General features: G+C 34.8%; 1 protein-coding gene across 2 annotated transcripts; it reads right to left on the minus strand.

Moving 5' to 3' along the window:
• Nucleotides 1–3620: 3620 nt before the first annotated feature.
• On the minus strand, nt 3621–10982 carry LOC138320569 (NXPE family member 3-like). 2 transcript variants are annotated; one of them, XM_069263625.1, is made up of 5 exons: nt 10507–10982; nt 9750–9847; nt 6732–7478; nt 6046–6095; nt 3621–4827 (listed from the first exon to the last, which is right to left on the minus strand). In XM_069263625.1, exons 1-5 carry the CDS (start codon nt 10552–10554, stop codon nt 4046–4048), a joined length of 1725 nt encoding a protein of 574 aa, XP_069119726.1. In that variant the 5' UTR covers nt 10555–10982; the 3' UTR covers nt 3621–4045. The 2 variants fall into 2 exon arrangements, with proteins under 2 accessions (XP_069119726.1, XP_069119727.1); XM_069263626.1 differs by having other exon boundaries at nt 10493–10982.
• Nucleotides 10983–15118: the final 4136 nt, after the last annotated feature.

Raw genomic sequence — 15118 nt, forward strand, 5'->3', positions numbered from 1 at the left:
TATAGTACTAGGCTTACCTTGTGTAGCCGCGGACTACTCTGACATCACAAGACCAGTGACCGCCTATACTAGCTCATCTCTGAACCGTAGTCGACACTACCCGTAAATCACGACCGAAACCAACCGATAGCGCTAAAAGCTAGGCGATTCGTTAGGTGGGACTTGATTTTTCATTCATCCAAAGCAATATCCTGACATATTATCAAAAAAAAATTTGGCTGCACAATTCCTTCCCAATAAGACGGCTGCACAATTCCTTCCCAATAAGACGGCAAAACAGCGAAAAAGATTCTTCAGTACTAAGGATATTCAACACCATTTTTTTTACTAAGCATCGGGATTTCCTCAAATTTGACATAAAGATAATTTGGGTTGGTTTAAGCAAATTTATCAAATAAAACAAATCCAAGTAGGTCTATATTCTCCCCGCCATTTGCTTAATTATGGTTTCCATAGAAACACAATACATCACTGTACAATTTGTATTTGTACATTTATTTCCATGTGAGTCATAGTTTCTGACAATCTATGCAAATGAAAAGTTACATAACTCTTGACATTGGAAGAAATCATAAATAACCGTAAATAATTTGTCTTAACAATAGAAAATGTCCCAAGTTACCACTGAAATACATATGAAAATCGCATTTGCAAGCAAGAGGTCAAACGGCATCACTTCGCCGAGACTAAGTCAGGATCGTTTCAGTAAAATTTCATACAAATCACACTGGTAGAACTCCAGAAGAAGTTTAAAATGTGTTTTTAACATCATACTGATAAATGAGCTTTTGATAACAAGAGGCCCAATGGCCTTAACGGTCATCTGACTACCTTGGCAATAATCATATAGGAAATAAATTAGATATAATGTCATGGTAGCCATCTTCGATTTGGGATCAATCAGAGATGTAACAACACTATGACGGGACCATGTCAGGATCATTTCATGCAAGTTTCAGCAAAATCTCACCGGTAGAACTTGAGAAGAAGTTCAACATGTATTTTCAAGATGGCGGCCGTGCCGGCCATCTTGGATTTCGGATAAACCTGAAAATAACAACACTTTGTCCGGACCTTGTCAGGATCATTTATGCAAGTTTCAGCCAAATCGCACCGGTGGAACTTGAGAAAAAGTTCAAAACGTGTTTTCAAGATGGCGGCTGTGGCGGCCATCTTGGATTTCGGATTGACCTGAAAAATAACAACACTTTGTCGGGACCATGTAAGGATCATTTCATGTAAGTTTCAGCCAAATAGCACCAGTAGAACTTGAGGAGAAGTTCAAAATGTGTTTTCAAGATGGCGTTGTGGCGGCCATCTTGGATTTCGGATCAACCCGAAAAATAACAACACTTTGTCGGGGCCATGTAAGGATCATTTCATGCAAGTTTCAGCCAAATCGCACTAGTAGAACTTGAGAAGAAGTTCAAAATGTATTTCAAGATGGCGGCTGTGGCGGCCATCTTGGATTTCGGATCGACCCGAAAAATAACAACACTTTGTCGGGACCATGTCAGGAACATTTCATGCAAGTTTCAGCCAAATCGCACTAGTAGAACTTGAGAAGAGAAGAAGTTCAATATGTGTTTTCAAGATGGCGGCTGTGACGGCCATCTTGGATTTTGGATGGACCCGAAAAATAACAACACTTTGTCGGGACCATGTCAGGATCATTTCATGCAAGTTTCAGCCAAATCGCACTAGTAGAACATCAATTGGTAATTCTTGCCATATAGCAACATATCTGTGTTCACTTTTTAATAAAAAAAACAATAATACTGCTACAATCAAGAAAATGGCATAGGGAAATAGCAAAGCATATAAGTTATCCAAAACATGCACCTTGGCAACAAATCTTTTCCTTAGCAACCACTGACAGAAATATGTCATCATTATTATATATAATATCTAAGGTGCTTACAGCTTTGATAAGACGTCTGCAACACTGAAGCTGTTGGAATGTCTATAGATCTATATTGGGAAATTAAAAAAACAGTGCTAGTTACCATATACTTGTACCTTAGAAACACATTTCATCCTTAGCACCACAAAAATACCGAAAATAATTATTGCCGAAAAAAAATAGAAATAGGTAAAACTCAAAAGAAAAGCTCAACAATGCTCATATTCTGATCCAAAATTAAAGAAACAATTACATTGGTGTTTTCTGAACGTCGACTAAAATTTTCCTATGTTTTTTAATGTTTGTTTCTAGAAAGTAGTAGGCCTTTCATATTAAATACGACTTGGTTTCCTTAAGCTTATATTATATCCAATTAACAGCTTGAAATTACTCCTTCTACAATAAAATGTAAAAAGAAGTTGTCTTTCTTATTCGGTTTAAAAAATTAGTGTTGCCTTAAATTGATTGAAGCTTGTATGATTAAAGGGGGGCTACTCCGACAGAAACGTTGTGTTAGCCTTATTACAGGTTCGATGTTGTTATTCGGTAGTGATCGGCATTCATTTGACAAAATATTATCTTTCACAGCCGAAATGCCTTCTTTTTGATTATGGACATATATATCACAATTGCATGTGACAATGTTCACGTCAACTAAACCTATAGAATGCAGAATGGTTTTCGTTCTGATAAATTGAATTTTCTTCATTTACGCATTAATGTAACTTTTCATGTATTCGGGTGGCGTAGTTTTACAAATATTTGCAATGCTTTATAACTAGATGAAATTTCAGAGAGTGGGGGTAATGGTTATAAGTTACTATTAGTCATGATTAAAAAGACGTATTGTATCTTTTATCTTTATGGTGCCGTCATAAATGTATGAGAAGATTGTATTATAGTATCAGCTACGATTCAAAGGAGTTGTGTGTTATAGTAATTGTGTGGGTCGCTGAAGAGTTGACAGCAGTAATCACCAACTGACATTTAAACATAATCGTGTTTTAATATTCTCCCTGTGCATTCTATTGAGTTTGAAAGCATAAAGTTGCTTGCAGTAGTTTATATTTATTATGGTATAGACATACGTCTTTCAATAACTTTTTGTCATTAAAGCTGACAATGCAAGTTAAAAAGTTTTTAATTGAGATTTTTTTTTTAAATATGCACACTTGTATTCCAAGAATCGTTTATGAGACAACCCCCTATCGAGGTCAGCCATTTTTGTTTTTCGCTCTATCTGTATCCGGTGCTCTCTCACCGACCCCTATATAAAGTGCGTGAATCGACACACGTGCGCTCAGTCCATACACGTACATACACACCTAGCAGTTGTCCACTGTATATCGCCTACTGTTACGTAAACAAAACACTTACTTATAAAAGGTATATGGGGCTTGTTTGGCAACAAAATACGTCAAGTCCTCTAAGCTGTCATTTACATGATTGCCAAAATAAAATTTCCACACAAGTGAATAGAAATCCAAATGATAAACCGTCCACATATCTCCACGTATATTATCGTAACCGATGTACTCGACTGGTCATGTGCACGTGATTACCTGTCCCGAACAAGCGACAACTACCAATGCAAGGACACACACGTGTCGGTGTACGTGTAAAACCTAGTGTATATTGCAGTGTTTCATAAGCTCGTTTTGGATATATTTTGGGATTTAGCTGACAACACAATTATGTATTATTTCAATGAAACCTTATCAGGTGAGTGCAGTGTTTATTTTCAGTTTGACATTTGTTATTTGCAATATCGGGGTGTGTATCCGAGGCAAGCTATGTTTGAAATGATGCACGTGTGTCAAGTTCCTTGCTTTATATAGGAGGTTGACAAGTTAAGGTAACTCAGCAGAGCAAAAAGAAAAATGGCTGCCACTTTCTTGGATACGACACTGTCATAACTGGGGAATATCTCAGAAACAATCTTTGAAAAAAAAATCATTATTATTTTTTTTTAAATTTCAAATGCATGGTTTTTTTTAACTTGCATTGTCAGCTTTAACGCAAATACTTGACTAAGACCAGAAAATGACAATATATAAATTAAATGTATTTGCGGTGGGGAATGGAACTTGAGCGTAAATACGCGAGAACCCAACCTTAACACAATAATATTTATCAACATCTTTAGCAGAAATAAGACAACATTTCATTACTTAAATCCAACATAGCTTGACCTTGTGGATGCATATTAACATTTTCCATTCCTGATGTTCTATCCCAGTTTCTGACGTAGTAGACCTTTTCGTGGCTCCCTAGAAACTCTTGATACCAAATATCTTCCTGACATCGCCGTAAGTAGTCAATTGGTTCCAATACCTTTTTGAAGGTTATTGAATGTGGGCCCTGTATAATCACGGTTGAGCCTGGATCACGTGCGAGCAAACGATCCACGCCAGCACGTGCGTCCTTGACGAAAGCGCGAAATACAGACAAGGTTGTCCTGGTGAGATGATAAAATAGATGTATGATGACTACATTAGGTTTGTCATGAGATACTCTATCCAGCCAGTTTCCAACGGAGCGCATCGTGTCCAATGACTGATGCGGACCGACATAAAATGGCGGATTATGAGGAGCCCACATCAGGTCAATGTTTGATTCTGTGTTCAGCGCCCTAAGCAGTTTATGCCAAGGTTTACCTTTTGTATAATGACTTGTTTGCTCTATAGCGCTGGTTCGCTCTTTTATGATGTCATACACTCCTCGACTGTTCGAATCTCCTAGTACTACAACGTTTCTGTTTTTGAGACATGACTTGTAATCGATTACTTCACTTTTACATTTAAGGTTTACCCAGGATTTCTTATAGTAATATCCGGAAGGTGTCTGTTCCTGCCAGGTAGCGCCTGGTGGATGGTTACGACATGGAAGCGGAGGTGACATCAAGTGTCCATTACCCTTTACCCCTGTAACAGAGAATGATTCGTCCTTTTTATACTAAATCTGACTTTCTCTTTGGCCATTTGGATTCACAAACTTTACATGCATTTTCTTCATGATCCGACGAATTAAAAACCAAATAGTGAGATCAATGCTTGAAATAATTATTTTTTCAGACTGCATCATACAATGAAATACGTTTAAATGTACAATTCCATTAATTTCCCGAATGATTATTTTTTCCAAATCAATACGCAACGTCGAAATCAGTGACATCACTATAACGCTGGATTTACGCGCCAAGAATTTACAAATCAGAAAGCAGAATTTGGTATAAAAACAAAGGAAAATTAGATGTACCACTATGGAAAAATCCGGCTTTTCTATAGCGCTTATCATCTAAATCTGGAAACTTATCCAATCATGAAGCTGTTTACGTATGCTTAAGCTGAATATTTACAAATAGCTCCAGAAATAAGATACGAAAACGAACGTTTTACCTACACCAAATTAGATGTTAATCATATAGATACGATTGACAAAATAAACAATGGCATCTGTCTTATTTGTTACCTTTGTGAAAAGACCGTTTGCTGAAAACATCTCTTTCCTCCTCTCCCAAATGTATGTAAGAAATTCTTGTTATGTTTTGTTGCTTACTGTATATCAATGACTTTTTAAAGATAATTTACATGGGGCTGACGCATGTTACGTTACAGTATCCGTCAATTTATACCATTTATACACCAGTAAACAACAAACAATAATAGTTATTTCTTATATTCATATTTGGACAGGCATTTCACAACAATTCTGTTAACAGCAATGGTATATACGTACAGTTGGAAGAGCCCATGAACCGATCCAGCTTTCACAGTATATTGTGTAACCTTCCAGAGCGCAACAACATATCTGTCTTACCTGCAACCTCTTCTAGGGATTATTGCGCTCCGTTATTCATGGGACTGTGTTGAACTCTGAGTGAGTTTCTCTTATCTGGTGTTCATAAAATATTTCAAACATTTATAACATTATTATATATATATTGTATATTTGCTGAAACAGTGTCTAAATGCCATTCACCGTCAATGTATCCCTACACGTTAAAATGACGTTCATACAAGCAAACATACACCGGAAAAATATTATTATTTTGACTGTGTATATATACAAGTTTTGACAGTGCTATGTAAATACAGTTCCTTTGGGTTTATTTCAGGACTGTTTTCAATGTTCTTACATACCTTCTAAAACCTTTGTCTTGACTGACATTACTTTGATATGTTTATGGTTCCTGAAACACGAAAGGACCTGCATATCATTGGCGGGTTATATAATGTGAATAATATGATTGTTTCATACTAGTTTATATACACTCTATACCCTCAAATTGGGCATGGGTTTATTTTGGCTCTCATGCTGCGAGTTATAACATATTTATTTACAAGATACCTCTCTCGTATTCAATATATATACAACATTATGTAGTGAATGTATGTTTTCAATTTACCTGCTTTTTTCATTTAGAGCATCAGAAAATCACTGTTCCAACTGACAGCAATTTTTCATTTAAACAGAGTTTTAACGAATGCATTAAATGCATATCTACATCCAAGCCATCTATTCTTAATCTATTGAACTCAAGCTCCATTAAAGCGAGACAGATCAAAATAAACTATGTATATGTAAAACACTGATGGCGCTGTCATACACGACAGAACCATGACATTGTCTCGATTTAAAACATCTCAAAATGCTATTTAAAACCTTTAGAAACAAATAGACAATGATTTCCGCGGTAAAAAACTATGTAAAGAGTGCCGGTATAAAATAAATAACTTACTGTCGGTATTTTGAATCGACTATAGTACAATGCTTTTTAACCCTTGTCCATTGTCAATTCTTAATAACAGAACCGAGCAATACTTACTTAGAAACATCAACTGCTATTTTACTGAGAGAGGTGTGGTCACGGCTCTCTTGGGTCTTGATGTCATCACAAGTGAGGAATTTAGATTTCGGTTTGCAGCAAAACCACGGTAAACCGTAATTATAATTGGTGGAGTTGCATCTGTCTCTAAAACCACAACCTTCAAGGTCTACGTCCGGTTTAGGAGAACATACCAAATCTTCCATATATTTTCCAGATGCGTCTATAAACTTTGAAGCCATTGTATTCAAAGTACCGTGTTCCTCTAGATACCGCATTATCAGTGATATATGGTGTCTTGTGTTGGCTATTGACACAGTGACCTCTGGATGACCTTTCCATGGTAATAATACTACCCCAGTATACGTCCCATTTCCGTGGTCTTTGACATGACCATTGACATTAGCCTGTAGATCAGGTTCCTTTAACCACATCTTTAGGTAGTCTCCGCCCATATTCACTGGTTTACCGTCCGTACAGAAAAGCTGAATATTCACCTGGAAACTGTCACCTACACGTATGACATCAGGGTGCGGTACGACTGTTACCTTCGTCAAATCTGGTGAGAGAAAACGGCTGGAGATCGTCACATTGCGCAGATACTCTGCAGTTAGTGATGTCACATTATAAGCTTTATTTATAGGTAATGCGTCTCGAGTTAAAGCGTTTCTCTTGGCAATGTCGAGTGGCAAACGTGGGTATGGTATAACGGAGAATAACCGATACTGTGTTACCAGGTATATGTTACTGAAACAAACAATAATGCAGGAACCGATATAAAACAGGAATATAGAGACACATTTTGTCCAAGCTACAAGTTTTTGTTTCAAAAACCTAGCTGTGGAAATAGAGGTTACACAAACAGTAGTTCGTTGCATATGGAATTTATTCCACACGATTTAGAAAGCTCATGCCTTTTGTAACTTTAAAAAAATAACTTACAAATGTGGATTAAATTTTATATTCATTGACTACGAGCCATGTGACCTGTTTCTACCACAATTATAGCCGTTTTTAGCCGATCGATCGAAATACGGTGATAATGAACTATTTCAACCTACATCTACTGCCGTCTGCCTCGCGATGACGAAATATAAAATTAATAAATAAAATATAGAAATTAAATATTTATTTACTGAAATCATCATATTTTATGACAGTTCTATGCGCAACTAATTACCTTATGAGTACTAAAACTAAACTGTTAATTGATATAGTTCCGCTTCTTTTATCGAAAATCCGCAAATTAAACTTAATAATTTGAAGGGCGTCAAATCACTTGATTACATAGACGACATTTCTTGTTTCTTGATGAATAACAGTTATATTTTATCGAGTGGCATGGAAACTTTGATATTTTCCACAAGTAAAGCACGAATGAAAAATTTCAGTTTCCACCGCAGGAAACGAAATATACCTGCTATTCATCAAGAAACAAGGATTATTCTGTTTATTACATTTTTTTGAATCGGACGCTAATTTAGTTCAACACATTGGACAAAGTTCGAGGAAAAATAACATCCAAGAATGATCTAATGGAACAAATTTATGCTAAAACAATTACAAATAAAAAATGTTTTTAATATCATGTTTTTGGTTTGATTTTTTTCAAAAGAAAAGGTTTTTCCTCTCAAAACGATATTTTCATTAGTCAATATTAAGTGAAAATATCAAAAGATTTTGTTTAATGAGGAGATATTCGCCAGAAAAGCAACAGTTTATTTCTAGACCGTAAGATATTACTTTCTTACCTGTTTTACGTTATGAATATATTATAGGACATTGTAAATTGACACTATATCATAAATTGATGACCATATGATATAACAATTTGACACTAAATCATAAATTGGTGACCAAATAATATTGTAAATTGATACTTTATCATAAATTGATGACCATATAACATTGTAAATTCACATTTTATCACAAATTGGTGACAACATGATATAACAATTTGGACAAACCTACTCTCGTTGAATATGTAGTATTATTCATTAGTATTATGATATGCTGTGATATAATATGGAAAAGTTAAAATTTAGATATATTATTTGTACCCTTGAAATACATATTATATGTTTTAACTGTACATGTTCGTAGCCCATGTTGTCCAGACATTAATGAAAGCTATTTAACCGAACAATTACACATGACTGTGATTTATCATGTCTGCTAATGGTCAGCATTTGATGTAACTTAAAATGACTCTGTGACTAACATTGATTTACAGATATTACTCAACACAAACATTTTGGCTTATATAAACGCCATCGAAACCATTTTATAGTAGTCACTTTTTGCCAGTGCTCCTTGAGCACTGGGCCATATTAGTCATACGGAATAAAGTACTTAAACCACAACTCAGCGTTCAGCTTTACTCTACACCATCTAAACCTCATCGACATTAAAGAAGACACTATAAAGAAATAGAATTACTTCAATGCCTGTAGGATATACATTATCAAAGTGAACGAGAGTATGCATACCGTCCGAATATTTTTATTGTAACACATAGACAAAAAATACTATGAATAAAGGTACCAGTGACAGACATCTCTTTGTAGTAGTTCGATAAAGTGATAAGTATGAACTCCGATTCCAGGAAATTAACAAACTTTAAAGATCATAACATGCACGAATGCTACCAAAACTTAACATAAAAATTAAAAAAAAGAGTATGAATTAAGAAAAGATACAGTACAAACATATTCACTTCATGATGTGAGAGATAGTGGATTATCATTTTCAATTATGTACTGCGCCCTCCGATAATGTCTACGTAATAAATGTGATTGCATTATACTTTTACAAGTGCCCAATAACGTTATTCTGACTCTTGCTCTCCACTTCTGGGTTGTGAAACCCACACACAGCAGCTACCAGGTGTTAATCCTTGTTCCTTGGATTTTCTACGTACATGTACATTGCTTCAAGAGTTAACAACTAGAAATAGCAATGTCCATGGTACTGTACTATATGATGCTTTAAATAGATGCAAAAAGGTTTAACACTTACACAATTATGACTGCTACTGGGACAAAACATAAAATGGCGCGAAGATTGTTCATGACTGTCGATCTTGTTTGGGAATCCCTAGACACTCTCTCCTCAAACTGGAAGTAATGTTGCAGGATTACTGATCGCATTTATTATAACGTAACATAAAAAGCAAGAATTTAATTTTTTTTCGACGTTATTAGCATGTTAAGAATACAGAATTTATTATTTTTTTTCTCTCTGTGAATTTAACTTGCAAACATCAGTGTTTAGACATATTCATATCATCTTGAAAACAAAATTGAAATGCTTGACACTATATCATAAATTGTTGACCATAAAACATTGTACAGTTTTGTAAATTGACACTATATCATAAATTGTTGACCATAAAACATTGTACATTTTTGTAAATTGACACTATATCATAAATTGTTGACCATATAACATTGTACAGTTTTGTAAATTGACACTATATCATAAATTGTTGACCATATAACATTGTACAGTTTTGTAAATTGACACTATATCATAAATTGTTGACCATATAACATTGTACATTTTTGTAAATTGACACTATATCATAAATTGTTGACCATATAGCATTGTGCATTTTTGTAAATTGACACTATATCATAAATTGTTGACCATATAGCATTGTAAATTGACGCTATATCATAAATTGGTGACCATAACAAATACATGTTCTTTAACCACAACTGTTTCTGAAAAATATTCAATGTTTAATAAAGATATTTTACCATTTAAGTAATACCTGTTTCTTTTCCTCTGTGCAGTCTAAATTCTGTTTGCAGTAAAACATCGATAAGTCGACCAATGTAAATACTACGATAAATTATAACCCAGTTAGATAGAATCTTCGCCGTCGGTGATAGTTAATGCTCTACGGTATACATACTTGTGGTGTTGTTGATGTTGTCATATGCCTATGTTTTCACTGTACTTTCTTACAAGTTTTCATGTTAAAAAATGTTCGTCTGTTTAAATTTGGTACACCACTGATGAAATAAATATAACCGACCGTATTACAGCCTATCGTGTCAACTAATGTCTTTCAATACTGCGCATACCGTCCAATAGGGTCATTCAGGCTGACATCACACTGGTCAGAACAATAACAGTGGCTTGAGTTTAGTAGAAACATACAGTGAAAAAAATACAGGTAAGTTGATAACTATCGACACAGAAATGAACAAACGCACGTAATCCGGTGTTGTTAAAGGCTGTACCTTGAATATACCCACGGGTGTAGACATCATATACACTCGTGTCATCTAAATTTGTTTTATCAAGTGCATTTGCAGACAAAAAATCAATAATATAGGCTACCTTCGACTGGCAACTCTCGAGTATGATTGAGGTTATTTATAGAAATGTCAAACCCTCTGTCAGACTGTGAATTAAAGGCAGATCTTGTGATTTTATATCATTTCAAACGAGCAGTGACAAAGCCCGCATAAGCTTGTATAATGATGATCTATACTTGAAACAATGACTTTAACAAACGGCCGAATCGGTTTTTTCTAATAAATGAAAACAGCCAGTCTCGTTCCGCCTTACAAGGGCTCTGAAATTGACCTTCACCATCCTTATAAAATCTATTTTTTCACTTCTCTGCGTGTTCAACCCTAACATCTCTACATACTCAGAGAAAATGACACAACAAGGAATTGGCGGAAAATGGCTCATCCTCATCTTTGGATGGCCGAATATTTATTAAAAGTTATTTTTAGGTTATTTAACACTTTTAACTTGTATTTTCTGTGAGTAAAGGTGCGGCCTATAAATAAGTGCCCACCTATGAACAAGCTAACAAGCATACAAATAAGATGTCCATATGACAAACGTACATCAATATACACATGAAAATAGTGTAAAATAGCGTCTTATCAACATTAAAACACACATATAGACATCCAAAGTTTATACATATAGACATCCAAAGTTTATACATATAGACATCAAAAGTTTATATTATATGGCAAACAAAATTAAATATCAACAGTTTGCATAATCCACATCTCAAGAAATCAGTTGCATGAAATTATAGTGTATGAGTTGAGGTGGGAGGGTTGAAAATGTTTTCTGTTATCTATATGTAGAAGTTTTCTGGAACGGCTGGAGGAATTAAAGATGGCGGTCAGCTGAAAATTTTATCTGGCCCCTATGGGGTTTACACTCGGAAAAAGGGGTCATCGATCACGTGATGTCGCTTAGCCAATGATATCGCATTCTGATAAATAAAGCCGGGAAATTTAAATCCAGTATCTGCGCTTGTGAAAAAAGTTGTCTATTTATAGGAGATTTCAGAAAAGATGGCGTGACGTCACAGAAAGTTTACATCCGGGTCCTCAAAGGTACAAACACAGTATGGCGACTAATAAAAACAATAACAGATACGTACATCGCTGCTACACAATCGATACTTTGACAAAAGTATGCACATTCATACTTGCAAATTCCGATTTTAAAATTGTTTCTTATTGTTTCAGAGGTTACAGACATTTATATTTTTGTATTTACAATTGTTTATTGCTGAATATATCAATTTGTGTAGATAGAGTGTTGAAGCCAGCTTGCCAAGCGGTGTCGGGCCGTCACAGTACCCGTTTTTTCTTCACAGGTAGAAATCCTTGTTGTGAAAAAGTTATGAATAGATCATTGATTTTATTGTGTAACATTTCTGTTATACATGAAAAACTTGTTCACAATACTATTAAATATAACGAAATGTGAACCACATTGCCAGACCACGGCCGCTCGTGCATGGAGCCTTTGCTGGTAGATCACCTCAGGACACAGCCCATAGTTGGGAATTTAATAATATAAATACGTAATTACCAACACATATCTCAATAAGTACTCGTAAAACATATATATTTCGTTCTTTTCCGTGTATATCTTGCTTTAAAGGAATGCTATAAACCACTGTGTTACACTTATATGCAGATCTACGCAATGTACATGTTTACGTAAACGTATGGCTGCCGAGATCTCGAAAATTAAAATGGTGAAATCGTTCAGTTTTAATGCTGTAGAGTTTATTTTTTAATGTCAGTCGCTTTTATTCCATGGACTGCTAGTGAAGTCTCAAATTGAAGTGATATTACTTTAAAATAATTTGAATGCATGTTAGATAGACTACATTTAGATTTATGAATGCAGATCGTAATACTGTAAATGCCGACCAGGACACATTGCGCACGGCTTCGAAAATCCTAAAATACTAAAAGTTTGTTTAAAAATACGATAAAAAGTAACTAAAAACTGACTCATTTGTATGTCATGAGCTAAAATCCAAAATTTCTGACGAACAAATTATCTAGAATACGTAATTTTGTGACTCTAAAAAAGGGCGAAATTCGAGATCTCGGCAGTACTGTACGTAATGGCTGCCGTGCGCTTGGGGTGATCTACGAAAGCAAACTTTAATTTGGTGACAATCACACATCTTAAGGTGTTTTACAAAGTAAGACTAAGAAAACAGTGATCGCTTATTAAAATTTCAATATTTGCGGAACTTGGAATTTAATTTGTAATTTCAAGCTGATATTTGCAATATTCTGTCAATGTTTACACATAATGGCGACCGTGTTTTTCCTCGTGGCGGCCGAAAATGGAGTATAAACATCGTAAAATATATGAATACCATATATTTATATCTGTATATTATTGTTACATATTTTTATTTACACCTTTTGAAATTAAGATAAAGTAACAATTCTCGGATGGTCGTACTATTTATTACAATAAAATGTAAACAAAAATCGAAGCGGCTGTGTTCCCACCATGTTAATGTGTACAGATATACAGAGTTGTACCTTTGAGCGCCCGGATGTACCTTTGTGTGACGTCATCGCCATCTTTTCTGAAATCTCCTATTGCTAGACATTTTATTTTAGCTCTAGCATAATCGAGTAAGAACCTTGCGCGTTCGGCTGTCCGAGTAATAACTCGAAGGTAGTCATACTTTATATTGGTTGGCAACTCGGTCACGTGACCTACGGATTTATACTCCTTGTTTTAAGCGATAAAAAACACGTTTATTCCAACTAGCCTGTTACAAATATACACAAGTATAGCATGTACAGTAAAACCTCACCGAACTACATGTACCACCTCACCTAACTACCACCTCAAAATTACGAACATCCCGATGTCTTTGTATTGGTCACTTCAGTAATACAACAAGACTTCATAGTCAGAAACATATATACATATGTATACATGTATATGTTTCTGTCATAGTCCTAACGACCACAAAATTAACACTAATTGACCTTTGATTACGACCACGGGCAAATGTGACTTCACACCTCGTTGTGCCTCACATTCTTGCACGCAGTGACCCGTGAACAACTGTCCGCAGGTACATCAGTCAGTCTTTTGTTAATTATCATAATATTTTTGTATACTTGTTGTGATTAACGTTATCTTGCAGTTGATGTGATCAAAACCACAAGAAACACAACGTTCTTTCGTTAGCCCTGGTGGCAAGATCGAGTGATTTAGGCAATTCTTGTTCATACATGTAACGCCAATGGAATTAAAATTCTCTAATGTATGAAATGTTGATCTTATTTCAGATATGTATGATGAACTGTATATCAATCATCTCATTTCAAAAGATATAGGTCATTTATTTTGTTGCGGTAAACCAGAGATTTAAATAGTATATTTAAATAACTGGGTAAACATGTGAATATCTATCAATCGGTGGTTTGCATTGTTTAAAAATACGCTTGACTATTGCGCAGAAGTCTTTCAACGCTTTACCGACTGTGATCGTAAGTTATTATTTGACCAGTCATTGCACGTGGCGGGATAATTGAAAACGATTTACGTAAATATTTTGGAATTTACACAGGTCATTACCAATTTTAAAACACACAGTTTCTCATTTACCTCAGATGATACGATGTGATGATTTAACTAACAATATATATTTGAATTATATATTTAGAACATAATAGAAATTATGTCTATAAAAGCATTTTCATTTGGATTGTCAACAATAACTTCAGTAAAATTCAGTTTTAGATTTAAATAAGCACACACCATCAACTTTTTTTAATGAAAAATGTATGGTTATGCTCTAGAAATAAATGGCATAGTCTTTATATGACCTTTAAAAAATAGAAATATTTGTAAATTCTTGGTTTTGATTAGATACGCATGCATTAATATATGATATACATTAATATATTATATTTTTCATTAAATTTGAATTTTGTACATGTAACAAAAACACTGCACATGTATTATGTACCGGTCAGCTACGATACAGAGTTACTGTTCTTGGTCGTCAGAGATGAAACCTATAATGTACAGTGTATTTAAATCTCTGAATGTAGTTAACCTCAGAA

Source organism: Argopecten irradians, chromosome 4 (assembly GCF_041381155.1).
Source record: "Argopecten irradians isolate NY chromosome 4, Ai_NY, whole genome shotgun sequence".
Classification (NCBI taxonomy): Eukaryota; Metazoa; Mollusca; class Bivalvia; order Pectinida; family Pectinidae; genus Argopecten; species Argopecten irradians.

Bases quoted from the DNA above. Each gene is read 5' to 3' on its own strand.
- LOC138320569 (XM_069263625.1), bottom strand. From the start codon at position 10,554: ATGTTTTACTGCAAACAGAATTTAGACTGCACAGAGGAAAAGAAACAG. The intron at 6,096-6,731 runs GTAAGTATTGCT...TTCGTGTTTCAG, and splicing joins ATAGCAGTTGATGTTTCTAA to GAACCATAAACATATCAAAG. The intron at 4,828-6,045 runs GTATGTAAGAAC...TCTCTGTTACAG, and splicing joins CAAGACAAAGGTTTTAGAAG to GGGTAAAGGGTAATGGACAC.